The 14,110-nt window shown below is 36.3% G+C and overlaps 1 protein-coding gene across 9 annotated transcripts in view; it reads right to left on the reverse strand.

Moving 5' to 3' along the window:
- CEP290 (centrosomal protein 290) overlaps positions 1–14,110 on the reverse strand; it is a 91,136-nt gene that overhangs the window by 24,614 nt on the left and 52,412 nt on the right. For 8 of the 9 annotated variants that reach the window (XM_089307553.1, XM_089307552.1, XM_070052680.2 and 5 more), the window contains 9 exons: positions 13,143–13,250; positions 12,301–12,500; positions 10,652–10,865; positions 9,575–9,712; positions 7,329–7,550; positions 6,891–7,013; positions 5,350–5,495; positions 4,856–5,011; positions 92–215 (listed from right to left, as the gene is read on the reverse strand). In XM_089307553.1, the coding sequence (XP_089163679.1) occupies positions 92–215; positions 4,856–5,011; positions 5,350–5,495; positions 6,891–7,013; positions 7,329–7,550; positions 9,575–9,712; positions 10,652–10,865; positions 12,301–12,500; positions 13,143–13,250 (1,431 nt within the window). The remainder of the gene's footprint in view (positions 1–91; positions 216–4,855; positions 5,012–5,349; positions 5,496–6,890; positions 7,014–7,328; positions 7,551–9,574; positions 9,713–10,651; positions 10,866–12,300; positions 12,501–13,142; positions 13,251–14,110) is intronic. The other variant, XR_016216230.1, reaches the window with a different exon arrangement.

A 14,110-nucleotide genomic window follows, 5' to 3' on the forward strand; every position in this document is an offset into this window, starting at 1 on the left:
GAGCAGTCGAATGCTTTTGGCCAGATAAGGGGAAGTTGGTTTCACTTTTATGTGTTTAAAAACAGAAGAAAAAACAAAGATGTACACTTACTGAAGGCCCAGAATACGCATCCTTTGAAAGCTGCTTTTCTAGAGCGTGAAGTTTTTCCTGGAGGTATCTGTTTTGTAAACGCAGATCTTCTATAACAGCATCTCGAGGAAGAGCTTGCTGTGTCCTGCGGACAACAACCACACATTCTTACTATTCAGGCCTCAAGTTAACCCTGTTTTACTATAATGAAATATAGGAAAGAAGGAAGGAAGACAGGCAGGCAGGTAGAGACAGTGAGCAAGGTAAAGGGAGGAAGAAAGAAGAGAGAAAGGAAGGAAGGAAGCAAAACACAACATGTTTACTAACACTATACTAAATTTCTCAAAACTTCCAAACATTGTACAAAATAAAGTAGGATATCAAATTGATCTTATAAAACAATCCTCTTCAGAGAATTCACTGAAGGCTCCTTTAAACTATGAGTTAAAGGTGTGTTTTGATTTATACAAATAACGTTAACATTTTAAGAGAACATGCACTTATTTATATGGAATTATGCAGATGCTCTCTAATTTTAAAACACTGTATAATAATTACATATTATCTAGGCCCATCTTAAGAAGTTAAGTATCTACAAAAACTCTTAGTGATTTCAGAAAATCATCTGTCACTTAAAGACTAAATTCATCTAACCTGGCCTAGAAGATCCTCCATAATCAGGCACGACCATATCTAACCAACCCTACTGTCTATGAATCTACCCTTGTTACCGGTGAACGCTAGGGTTCTTGTCTTCACGCAAGAAAGAATTCAGGCATGAGACAGAGAGTAAGTGGAAAGCAAATAGCAAGGTTTATTAGGGTAGAGACATCAGTAAGAACAGATGGGCACCTCTCCAGACAGAACCTGAGAGAGAGTGCCCAGTCGCTCAGACTGGGGAAGAGTGGGGTTACATGGTTGAGTGGAGAGAGTACACCTGGGCAGGCCAGGCGGGTGGCTCGGCATAAAGGCAGAGGGCTGAGCACACTCTGGTTGAGGCCAGGGATTTTTAAGGGGATGGATCTTTGTCTTCTCACATCTCCTCCTGAAACAAAAGACTTTATGGATGTAAATACTAAAAACTGCTATCTGAATTTTCCCCCTGAAGTTACCAGACAGGGGGAAGCCTGGCTGGCATCACCCTGGTTAGAGGAAGGATGGGCAGGACCCCCTGGAGGATCAGGATCAGGATCCAGAGCAGGATATTTGAAATGCAGATATCAGGCAGAAGGGGCAGGGACCCCCACCTGGCAGGTTATCCAGAAGAAGGGGCAGGGCAGGATGCAAATACTGCAATGACTTTGAGATGCATATGCTGGACCCAAATGTCTCCTTAGGCCTTTGTCACATGCACATAAGCTCATATCTGACTTCCTACCTAACACCTTTACTTGGGCAAACATCTCCCCGCCTTTAAAAATGATTTATTTATTTATTTGAAAGTCACAGTTACAGAGAGAGAGGGAGAGAGATAAAGAGATCTTGCATCTGTTGATTCACTACCCAGATGGCCACAATGGCCGGGCTTGGTACAGGCTGAAGCCAGCAGCCAGGAGCCTCTCCCAGGTCTCCCACATGGGTAGCAGGGGTCCAAGCTCCTGGACCATCCTCCACTTCCTTTCCCAAGCTGTTAGTGGGGAGCTGGATCAGAATGAGCAGCCAGGACGTGAACCAGGGCCCATATGGGATGTGGGCATTGCAGGCTGTGGCTTTACCCTCTACTCAATGCTGGTCCCACTAAACCCACTCTTACACATGAACATTCACTTTGGTCTCTATGTTTCTGTTAAGGTTTTCATTTCTTGAATTGTCCTCTTTCCCTTTATTTATTTTATTTACATAAGGTGAACAAATCTCATGTATTTCATACATACAGATTTCAGAGCATGATGATACTTTCCACCCTACCCTCCTTCAAACCCATGCTCCCACCCTCCCTCCTCCTTCCTTTTATTATTTTTTTAATTTTTAAAATGACATACTGTGGTATTTATACACTATGGAATATTACTCAACCATAGAAAATAATCAAATCCTGTTTTTTGGAATAAAATGGATGCAATTGAAACCATATGCTTAGTGAAATAAGTTAGTCCCCCAAAGACAAATATAATGTTTTCACTGATTTGTGGTAACTAATATAGAGTACAAAAATATGTAATGTATATGAGAGAAATTGACGTATTGCTACAGCCTTTGTCTATACTTTTTTTTTAAAGATTTATTTATTTATTTGAAAGTCAGAGTTACACAGAGAGAGGAGAGGCAGAGAGAGAGAGTCTTCTGTCGGTGGTTCACTCCCTAGTTGGCCACAACAGCCGGAGTTGCGCTGATACGAAGCCAGGAGCCAGGATCTTCTTCTAGTCTCCCACGCGAGTGTAGGGGCCCAAGGACTTGGGCCATCTTCTACGGTTTTCCCAGGCCATAGCAGAGAGCTGGATCGGAGGTGGAGTACCAGGTCTCTGGAACCCAGCACCCATATGGGATGCTGGCGCTTCGGGCCAGGGCGTTAACCCACTGTGCCACAGCGCCTGCCCCTTGTCTATACTCTTAAAGAATAGTGATTTTTTTGTTGAATTTTTATTTAGTGCAGCGTTATGCTTGTGATTATGAAGTAAACTGTGGGGCCAGCGCTGTGGCTCAGCGGGTTAACGCCCTGGCCTGAAGTGCTGGCATCCCATATGGGCACCGGCTCTAGTCCCGGCTGCTCCCCATCTGATCCAGATCTCTACTATGGTCTGGGAAAGCAGTAGAAGACGGCCCAAATCCTTGGGTCCCTGTACCTGCATGGGAGACCCGGAAGAAGCTCCTGGCTCCTGGCTTCAGATCAGCACAGCTCCGGCCGTTGCGGTCATCTGGGGAGTGAACCAGTGGATGGAAGACCTCTGTCACTACCTCTCTCTGTAACTCTGTTTTAAATAAATAAATCGTTTAAAAAAATAAAGTAAATTATAAGTATGTCATCTTCTTTCCATTTAATATTTGGATTTGAAATCCAGATATTTAAACTTATTGTATTTGGAGAGAAGAAAATTTTAATCTGTTATACAAAATCTCTAGTTACAAAGCCCACTAGTTTCACACTATCAGGAAAAAAAAGTCTCTACAATATCAGAAGGATTCAAAACTAATTATTTCGGGCTGGCGCCGTGGCTCACTAGGCTAATCCTCCGCCTTGCGGCGCCGGCACACCGGGTTCTAGTCCCGGTTGGGGCGCCGGATTCTGTCCTGGTTGCCCCTCTTCCAGGCCAGCTCTCTGCTGTGGCCTGGAAGTGCAGTGGAGGATGGCCCAGGTGCTTGGGCCCTGCACCCACATGGGAGACCAGGATAAGTACCTGGCTCCTGCCATCGGATCAGCACGGTGCACTGGCTGCAGCGCACTGGCCGTGGCGGCCATTGGAGGGTGAATCAACGGCAAAGGAAGACCTTTCTCTCTGTCTCTCTCTCTCACTGTCCACTCTGCCTGTCAAAAAATTAAAAAAAAAAAAAAAAACAAAACAAAACAAAAAAAAAACAAAAAAAAAACACACCTAATTATTTGATCATTGTAAAAGCTACAAAGGAGAATAAAAGCACTTTGTTTTGAACATATTTGAGACCCCTTCCCCTAAAACAAGGAGAGGAATGATTCATTTCTGGGACTATGAGATATTAACTTTAAAGAGATGTCAAAAGAATTCCTCAATCATTATTTTTTTTCTTATAAAGGAAAATTCTGAAGGATTTAAAAGACAATAACAGGGATGCATGTTTGTCCTCATGTGTAAAACTCCAGATAGACATCCACATCACATAATAGAGTGCCAAGGTTTGGTTCTTGGCTCTGGCTCTCGATTCCAGCAGCCTTCCAGTATAGGTCCTGGGAAGCAGCAAATGATTCAAGTAGTTGAATCTCTGCCACCCACATGAGAGACCTGGATTGAGAGACCAGGATTGAGTTCCTGGCTCCTGGGTTTAGCTACGGCTCAGTCCTGACTATTGAAGGCAACTGGGGAGTGAAGAAGCAGATAGGATCTCTCTCTCCCTATCTCTCTCTCTCTCTTCTTAAATGAGCAAGCACACACACACACACAAAGAAAGAAAGAGGCACACATACAAACACACATACTAACAAAGAAGAAAAGAACACAGGATATGGGTTAGAAGCTCCTGAGAGTCTGCTTTTGAAGTTCTCATTGATATGTGCACAGAACATTCGTACTGACATTAATAGTAGACATTAATATAGAAGCACTAGTGTTAGCACTTTGAAGAGAAAACATCAGGTGCATTTACGAAGGGTACAAATCTTCATATCCAAACATTACTCTTGTGCTGCACATGTATGGATCTGATCCCAATTAGAATACCAGTGATTCTGAACAATGAATATGAATAGTCTATTGACACAGTCTATCAAATTGACTATTCAACGGGAGATGTACAGGTAGGACAGATGTTAATAGAAACATAAAGACTTTGAAAACAGAATTGATGTTGAAACCACAGCAGAGAGAAAGGAGGCTGGAACTTGTGGAGAGACATAACCAGACTGACTGCATGCTAAACAAAAGTATCTACAATTTCCATAGTATTTAAATAAGAACCAAAGTTTTATAATGTAGTATTAAAAAGTTCAGGAATACAATCCAAAATTATATAACATACAAAGACCCAGAAACAGCTCACCTTATGAGGGAAAGACAACAAAATGCAAGCTTCCAACAACATACGTGATTTCCAATTCTGTAAATCAACCAGTTTTCCTTCATTATAATGGTACCATTTTTCCATATAATAGCTCACCTTATATGCAATATGTCATTTTCTAAGTCCAGATTTCTCTTTCTTAATTCCTCCAGTTCTTTTTCTGACTCCAAAGCTCGTATTCCCATAACTTGATCAACAGTTACACCAGTTGATTTCAGTTTCTTCTGCAAAGTAAGTTTTTCTTTATCAGCTCTGCGGAATTTAACGTACAATCATGAAAATATGTCATTCACTGCTTGGCTTGTTAAATTTATAAAACTGCAATCTACTTATCAGACAAATGTATGACAATTATGTACCATTTTACATTTGGTATAAACTAATATATTTTAAACACAACAGGAAGCTCCATTTATAATTGCTAAAATACATTTAAAATGTATTTTAAAGAAAGCAAAGTGTGACCCAGTACTAATAAATGATAATTTAAATTAGAAAATTTCTCATATTTCCAACTAAATTAAAACTATATAAACTACCAGGTCAATACAAAATTTTACACATGGTTATACAATGAAATTCAAACTCACTTGGCAAAAAGATCCTTTAAAGTGTTTAACTGCTTTGTTAGAGTATAGACTTCCCCCTCTTTCTCTTTTAACTTGTTTCGAATTCCCTCAATTTTGGTTTGCCATTTTTTACCTTCTTCCCACCTAATCAATTCTTCTTTAGCACTCTATAAATAATAACAAATAAGTTAGAAAATTACCAATATTATTTTTTAATTTGATTTTAAAATTTATCAATAACAATTTACCTAGAAAACTCATAAACCTCTACTTCTTGAGAACTTGGAGCATGACAACTCATAAGCAAAAAAAATGTCCTTCAGTCTGCACATGCTGTATTCTATCATTTGACAGACAGAAATCGGGGGATAGGTTTGACTAATGGCAACACTCTTTAGGAATCTTTAAATGAACATACTACTACAGATGCTCATGAGTAAAGTGTCTAATTAAAAAAAATCTCATGCTAAATGACCAAAGTAACCTTGTTACTTTGTGACATTGTTATCCCATGAGAGTTTCTCAGCATCAGAGTCCCTACAAGTCATCAAGAACATTTTTTCACTTATTCAACAGGTATTTATTTAGTGTTAAGTGTAGGACAGGGACTATTTCAGGAACCAGAAATAGAAGCAATGAATTAATTAGGGAAAAACTAAAAACCTCTATTTATGCTCATTAATCTTACAATTTAGTTTACGTTGGTTGAATCGGTGGACTGGGAGGAAGGGAACCAAAAATTGATAATGAAATGAGAAAAAATCATTTCTTGCTATGGAAATTATTTCACAGGTACTGAATATTTTCTGGATAAATTTTATAATAAAAATTTGTATTAACCATAGCTCCTTCATAGTATCCTTCTTTAGTGTCAAATACTACTGTTAATACCAATATTCCCTACATCACTTTTGGTATTTTCAATATAATCAACAAATTATCTCTAGTTCATTGTTCATACAAATTTAATTACATGCATTCTGGCCAATTTTAGATTTTTTTTGGCTTATTTCTATTTGTGAATTTTATTACAAAACAATTTACAGGTTAACCTCTTAAAAAAAAGTAAACAATTTATCTCACATAATAGACTCCATCTGCAAGAACACTGGACATTGATTGCTATTGCATATATTGGGTATATTCTAAATCACATGATTAATTCTGAAGTAATATTTCAGTCTATCAAAGCACATAAAGCTCATATTGGGTCAAAGTAGAGGTCTTAAAATGCTCATCTTTCTGTGCCAAAAGTCAAAAGCAGCAATTGTATCAATGATTACTTTTGGGAAAAATGATAAATACAGTCTATTGGATATGTAGGGTGTGTAGAGACTTTAGAGGTGTTACAATATCATCAGGAAGATGACACAGCAAATTCTACATAAAAGTTACACTACAGGTGTCCCCTCAAGTAAGCTCTACACTACCCAGTACCAGTACCACTTGTAGTAGGTATAAGGTCTTCAAATTATCACAGAACACTATCTGTTCATCAACTATATATTTAACTTAGCCCATAACTATTTTAAACTTATTAATCAATGTATTTCTTCACATACCTTTTCTTTCATAGGTTTTATTTCTACTTCATCTACCTTTTTTTCCAGTTGGCTTTCTAGTTTTTTAACTTTCTTTTGAAGTTCTTCAATTAAACTTTGTTTATTATCTATCAGGGCCTTGCTCTGAAAAAAATAAGATACATTACATTCTACAAATGAATATCCAACAAAAACACAATAAATATTCCCACTATAGCAACTTTTTTAATTTATCACTACTCTTACTATGTAAAATAACATGACAGCTCCTCCTGTATTTTATAAGAAATGCTCTAAATCTAAAAATACAATAGAATTGATTAAAGGAATTCATTATAATAATTAAAATTATCTGAAAGCAAGTTTTACCAAATATTATAGATAAAATTAAAAAGTATACATACACTGCTATCTATATATTAGAATCAAAGACATTATCTGGTTTAAATATAAAATTACCTGTAATCCACTGGTTAATCTTTTAATTTGCCTTTTGAGTTCACCATTCTCTTGATCCATTTCATCTTTTTCTCTAAGTATTTTATTATAGGCTTTTTGTTTTTTTTGTAGTTCATTGTTTAAATCATTCAAATTATCAGTTAGTGAATTTTCTCTGTTTTTACTTGTTTTAAGAGCTTCTTTCAACTTTGAAAGATTTTCATTTAAATCTTCAATTTGTGACTAATGAGAGATTAAAAAAAAAGTTCTTATTCCCAAATCTTCTTCAAGTATCAATGACAAAAGCTACACAAAACAGAAATCATACCATAGAAGGAAGAGGGCCAGCGCCGCGGCTCACTAGGCTAATCCTCCACCTAGAGGCACCGGCACACCGGGTTCTAGTCCCGGTCGGGGCGCCAGATTCTGTCCCGGTTGCCCCTCTTCCAGGCCAGCTCTCTGCTGTGGCCCAGGAGTGCAGTGGAGGATGGCCCAAGTGCTTGGGCCCTGCACCCACATGGGAGACCAGGATAAGTACCTGGCTCCTGCCGTCGGATCAGCGCGGTGTGCTGGCCGCAGCGCGCCAGCTGCGGTGGCCATTGGAGGGTGAACCAACAGCAAAAGGAAGACCTTTCTCTCTGTCTCTCTCTCTCTCACTGTCTATTCTGCCTGTCAAAAAAAAAAAAAAAAAAAGAAGGAGGAGGGAAAGTGGAAATGAGGTGGGGGTGGGGGCGGTAGGGTGGAAAGTATAATTATGCTCTTAAAACTATGCATATGAAATATATGAAATCTGTTACATTTATATAAATAAAAGCAAAAAAAAAGAAAAAAATTCAATCTTAGTATACAGGAAAAAAAACTACATATATTTTTCTATGTTCATCTAAATGAACCAAGATTATTTTGAAGCAAAAAATAAATAAATAAACAAGTAATCCATCTTCAACACCTAAATGCAAAACTTATCAAACAAATGCTCCATTATGGCTGAATTAATTAAAGAAACACATACCCAGCAATGTCTATGGCAATGTTTTAAACACTATGAAGCAGAAGAGTAATATAAAAAAATCTGAGTAGTTTCTAATCTTTGTAGGATAAGACATGAAAGGATAACTTGCGATACTAAGACAGTAGATGCGAATAAACATATGTTTTATTGAATAAACTATTACAAGACATCGTATTTCTAATAATACTAATGAGAAATCAGAATTATTATAACATTCTTAGAAGAAAAACACAGCTCTCCCAGAGGAATCAGACAAGGCTTTGAGAAAAAGGACTAGAAAATTATGCAGAATTCATAGGAGATGATATTTTAGTCCAACAGAAATGTATTGAAACAGAAACCAACAAGGGCTATTTCTCTTCACAAATTTATTTATTTAATGAATTTTTACTGTCAACAGGAAATTTAAAAAATTTGAGGGGCTGATGCTGTGGCACAGCAGGTTAGGCCACTGCTTGCAGGGCCTGCATCCCATACTGGAATGATATATCTAGGTAATGGAATATTATTTAGAGGTAAAAATAAATACATTACTAAGTGAAAATGTCAATCTGAAAAGGATATTCTTTGATTCCAACTATAAGACAGTCTAGAAAAAATAGAACTGTGGATACAGAACAGTGGTTCCCAGGGTTGGCAGTGGGTAGAGAGGAATAAACAAGAGGAGAATACAGGATCTGTATGCCAGAGAAAATACTGTGTATGGTAGATAAAATGATAGATACCTGTCATTATGCATTTTCTAAACCCACAGAACATTCAGCACTATGAGCAAATCCTAATGTAAATCAAGACTTAGGGCAATCCCAATGTATTAGTGCTGATTCATCAGTTGAAATTCAAGTTGAAACAAAGTCCCACCTTGATGGAGGATGTGAGGAAAAAGCTATTACATATAGGATTGCAGGGGACACACAGGAGATCTCTGTACCTTCATCTCAATTTACTGTAAACTTAAAATTGCTCTAAAAAAAGTCTAAAAGAAAAAATCTTAAGTAAAATGCTTCTTAATCTAATTCTACTATTAAAAAGAATATTTCATAATGGCCTAGACTTTTCTAATTCTCAAGATGATAATCAATATGAGTACCATAAAGATACTTTTTGTTTCAAGTGGCTTTGTGTGTATATGTCCATTATATTTATTATAAATTTTCGATTATCAAAATTACTATATATCAAAGTGGATTTTCTCCCAGTTGGAATTAAAATTTTTTTTTACATTTGTTATATTAATGACTGTTTTGTTGTTTACCTTTAGCTCTCTGGTCTGCCGATCGACAACTTGTTGAACATTGAGGTTTGCCTCTTTCTGAGAAGTTATAGAAATGATACGTTCTTCAGCTGCTGCTGTCATTTCTGCCCGGAGTTCTAAAAGAGCTCGACTAAGTGCCTAAAAAGTTGACATCATATGTAAGTTTTAAAATGAAAATTGATATTTTATATAAACAATATAAAACAAAAAATAAACAAGGTTAACTTCTTTCCACTATTTTCTTAAAATGCCATGTACTAAAACACAATTCACATACAACTAAAATTTTTCAAATGAATTTCCTTCAGTAATTATACTCAATTCTTTACAAACTGAGTTGGAGAGTTCAAGGTCTGAGCAATGCTTCTGAGAACCCAGAATTAAATGAAGCAATTTGCATCACAAAACCCAAGCATGTTTTGTTTTCAAATATCCAAGTTTAGTTATTTATCTTAACTATTCACTTAGTACATCCTTCCATGTGAAATTAATTGAACATAGGTAGGCAAGGAAAGTTACAGGAGTAGAAATGTCTTAAATTTGCCAATAACTTTTATTAGTTAACACAGTACAATAGTCACACCTTCTAAAACATTTTCAGTACATTTAATCTAAGCTAAATGACCAAAACAAACCTAACAAACCAGACAATCCACTGATCAAATGCCTCTCCACAAAACCATCTCTGTGGCCCTATCTTTAATTTCTCCTTCTTTCTAAATCCCTCAAATTGTTTTCTTCTGAATCCCTCAAATCATTCAACATGGCTTAATTGTTCAAAACAGCTTCAGTAACATAAAATATAATTAAGAACCCCCCTTATTTCTTACAGAAAATCTATACATCAATGATGACACAAAAAGATAAGTTGGAATATATTTGCATTTAGAAATAGCACTCAGTAAGGCTATTTAAAAGAATTGCCTTGAAAAAAATTGCCTAAAAATAGCATAAGATAAAGTTCATATATTTTATTACAATATACATATATATAACTTTTACAAGTTTATTTTTACATATTTATAGATCTACTCTACCACCTTTCCTAAATGTTAGCAATTTTCTCTTTTCACTTACTTTTTGTTGTTTCTCTTTCAAAGCTAGTTGGCTCTTTAGTCGTTCTACTAGATTTCTCATTGTAGTTGTTGGAGCTCTTGAATTTGCTTCCTTTTGAGCTTGAAGTTCAGACTTTAAACTCTGTGACTCCTTTTGTGACTTGGCCAGGAGACACCTTAAATCCTCTACTTCTGCTTTCACTTTTTTCACTTCATCTGCATGGTTTTCTTGAAGCCTGAATTAAATAAGATTGTATTTAATAGAGTGGTTGCTGGAATTAATACTTCAATTGCTACACATTTTACAGAGGTACAAAACAGCTACTTCAAATATTTCATCTGACAAAAAATTAAACATACAAAGTGTCAAAAGATGATTATTTGGGGGGCTGGCACTGCAGTGTAGTGGGTGAAGCCGCTGCCTGCAGTGCCAGCATCCTATACGGGCACCAATTCAAGTACTGGCTGCTCCACTTCTGATCCAGCTCTCTGCTATGGCGTGGGAAAGCAGTAGAAGATGGTCCAAGTCTTTGGGCCCCTGCACCAGCGTGGGAGACCTGCAGGAAGCTCCCGGCTCCTGGCTTCAGATAGGACCAGCTCCAGCTGGTTCACTTGGGGAGTGAACCAGCCGATGGAAGACCTCCCTCTCTCTTTCTCTACCTCTGCCTCTCTGTTACTCTGCCTTTCAAATAAATAATATTTTTTTAAAAGATGATTATTTCCTATACCTAGGAATCAGATGCACAAGTAATTTTATCCTCCAAAGTAGCATATAAAATTACTATACTAGCTCATGGGGAAGACTTGACTGGGAAAGTAGATTAAAAATATACCACATGCTGCTGTTAATTCAATTTTCTTTTGTGAAAAAGTGGTAATTCCTTATGTGTTAACCAATACACGTTAATTTTGTCAGAGGCATCTTGGATAAATGAGTAAACAACCAAAGGGTCTAATAAAGGTTCAGCACTGAAATACAATTACATATCAAGCAGGTTAACTTTCTCATTTTTTCAGAAAAGAGAATAGAGATTCAGAGAAACAGCTGTACAGTGATTAGAAACTGCATAAGTAGAAGCCTATTTTAGATTTAAAATCTATGTTCTAATACATTGCTTGAAGAAAGTTTAGAATCACTAACACAGAGGATCTAGAAACATTCTACTGTCACTACAATTAATAAGAAACAAATATTTATGGAGTATTATGTGCCCATACTATCATAAATGCAAAATTAAAGTTCTGTATTTATATATGATTAGTACAGTTTTCAAATTACTTCACACAACCACACAATTGTTTTCACACAACCACCTTCAAAGAGTCAAGATTAGTACTGTCATTTCCATTTTAAAGATGGCATCACTGACACCCAAGAGATAAAAACCAAAGACCCTGGAGAAGAATCTGGATAGGTTTTTGAATCAGACTGATGACTATCACACTGTGGCTCTCCTACTCCTCTTGAGCACGTTACTGAGCATTCCTGAGGTCTAGTTTCCTATCTGAACAATGAGGAAAATGATAACATGTCATCAGTAGTCCTGAGGAAAAACAGGAGAATCCACATTTAAAGGTGTTAGAAAAGTGCCTAGCACAGCAAACACACATATATATATCTTCATTATAACCTTATCCCATTTGTTTTCAAAATAAATTTTTAAGACTTACTGTAATTTGATATTTTCAAATTCTTTGATTTTTAATTCAGTTATTTCTCTTTGTCTCTCTAACTCTTGTGATACTTTTTTTAGTTTGGCCAAAAGTGAAGACAGTGAATCATCTTGTTCTGCTACTGTCTGTTCCATCTCAGCCAGACGAATAAAGTGGTTCTTGGTAGGAACTGGAGTAGGAGACTGTTTTATTAAATCCTATGAAATATGAACATTTTAGCTATAGACATGTATAATCCAATCTCAGACATACTCCATAATCTTATTCAGCTTCTTAAATGATAAAAACATAGTATATAATGCAAATTTTAATACTTTAATAGGCAATGAAGGCTTAAAGATAGGAAACAGATATTGATGTATTCCAGCATTTGGCAAAGTTTCTGCATGTAGGAAAAGGTGAATACATGTTGACTGAATTAATGAGGTAAGGCTCCAGGATGATAAGGTTGCATGTCAAGAGATATGTCGTTTCATATGTACAAAATGATCAAAAGAGTCAAGGATGAGTGAAATGTGGAAGATGGAAAGCAGTTAGGTAGGCTACATTATAACGAGTAGAATATGTGAAAAAAGACTCAGGTCAGATCATTGAAGATTTGAGTCCATGGCTAAGGAGTATAAGCATGATTTTGTGACCAGCAATGAGTTATTGGAAGACTTGGATGTAGAAAGAGGACTATTTAGTTGTGTTTCCAGATTACTCTGGCAATAAAAAAATGAGGAAACTTTTACTCTGAAAAAAAAAAGAGCTAAATTTCAAATTATATATTTCAAATTATATAGTTCATATAATAGAACTAATAGAATAGTCTAAGAACAAAGTTCTTAGACTCTTACCCAAGCTGTTTGTTTGAATTTATTGAGGGAACTATCAGCCTGTACTTCTAGTTTATGATGAAGAATATGAAGATCTTCCTCATGTTTCTTAACAAGTTCTCTTTGCTCCTGTTTTACAAGAAATCAAAACCAAATCTTAAATTGTGATTCAAACAAATTCACATTCCAAAGATCTTAAATATTTTATTATCTTCAATCTTCTACAATCTCTATGAAGTAGAGAAGTAACAATTTCAGCATGTATGTATTTATACCGGTATGCATATCCTCTACATGTTCAAGTTGACAAGCTTAGCCTTAGATTATCTTAACATTGGAAAAACACGTAGTTTGCGCTAGCATTATGGTGCAGCATTTTAAGCTGCAACTCACAATGCCATTTTCCCATATTGGAGTGCCAGTCCCAGTCCAGGCTTCCTACTCAACTTCCTACTAATGTACCTGGGAAGAGAGCAGATGATGGCCCAAAAAACTGCATTCCTGACACCCACATGGGAGACTCAATTGTAAATTCTGGATCCTGGCTTCAGCCTGGGCTAGTCTTGGCTTCTGTCAGCATTTGCAGAATGAACTAGTGAATAATCTCCCCTTTTCTGTCACTCTGCCTTTAGAATGAATGAATGAGTGACTAAATCTTTTTAAAAAAGAATAACATGTATCTATCATCTTTTAACTTGTTTCCAGAAAATTTTTTAAAGGTTAGATTTTTCTGCCAAAGTTCTAGTAAATATAATTTTAACTGAATTTTAAAAATGTTTTGATGGTTCTAACAAGACAGATTTATGTGATGTCCTCAATCCTTACCTATTAACATAACTGATCTTTTTTTCAAAATCATATGGTTTCACCAAGATACCTATTCCTGATTTAGTTACTCCTTAAAGAGAAATTCAAGAAACTCCACAACAAAACAAAAACCCAGTTAAGAGTTGGGCAAAGGACTTAAACAGACATTTTTCAAAAGAGGG

This window comes from Oryctolagus cuniculus, chromosome 11, assembly GCF_051225735.1.
Source record: "Oryctolagus cuniculus isolate XC-2025 breed Fujian yellow rabbit chromosome 11, ASM5122573v1, whole genome shotgun sequence".
NCBI lineage: Eukaryota > Metazoa > Chordata > Mammalia > Lagomorpha > Leporidae > Oryctolagus > Oryctolagus cuniculus.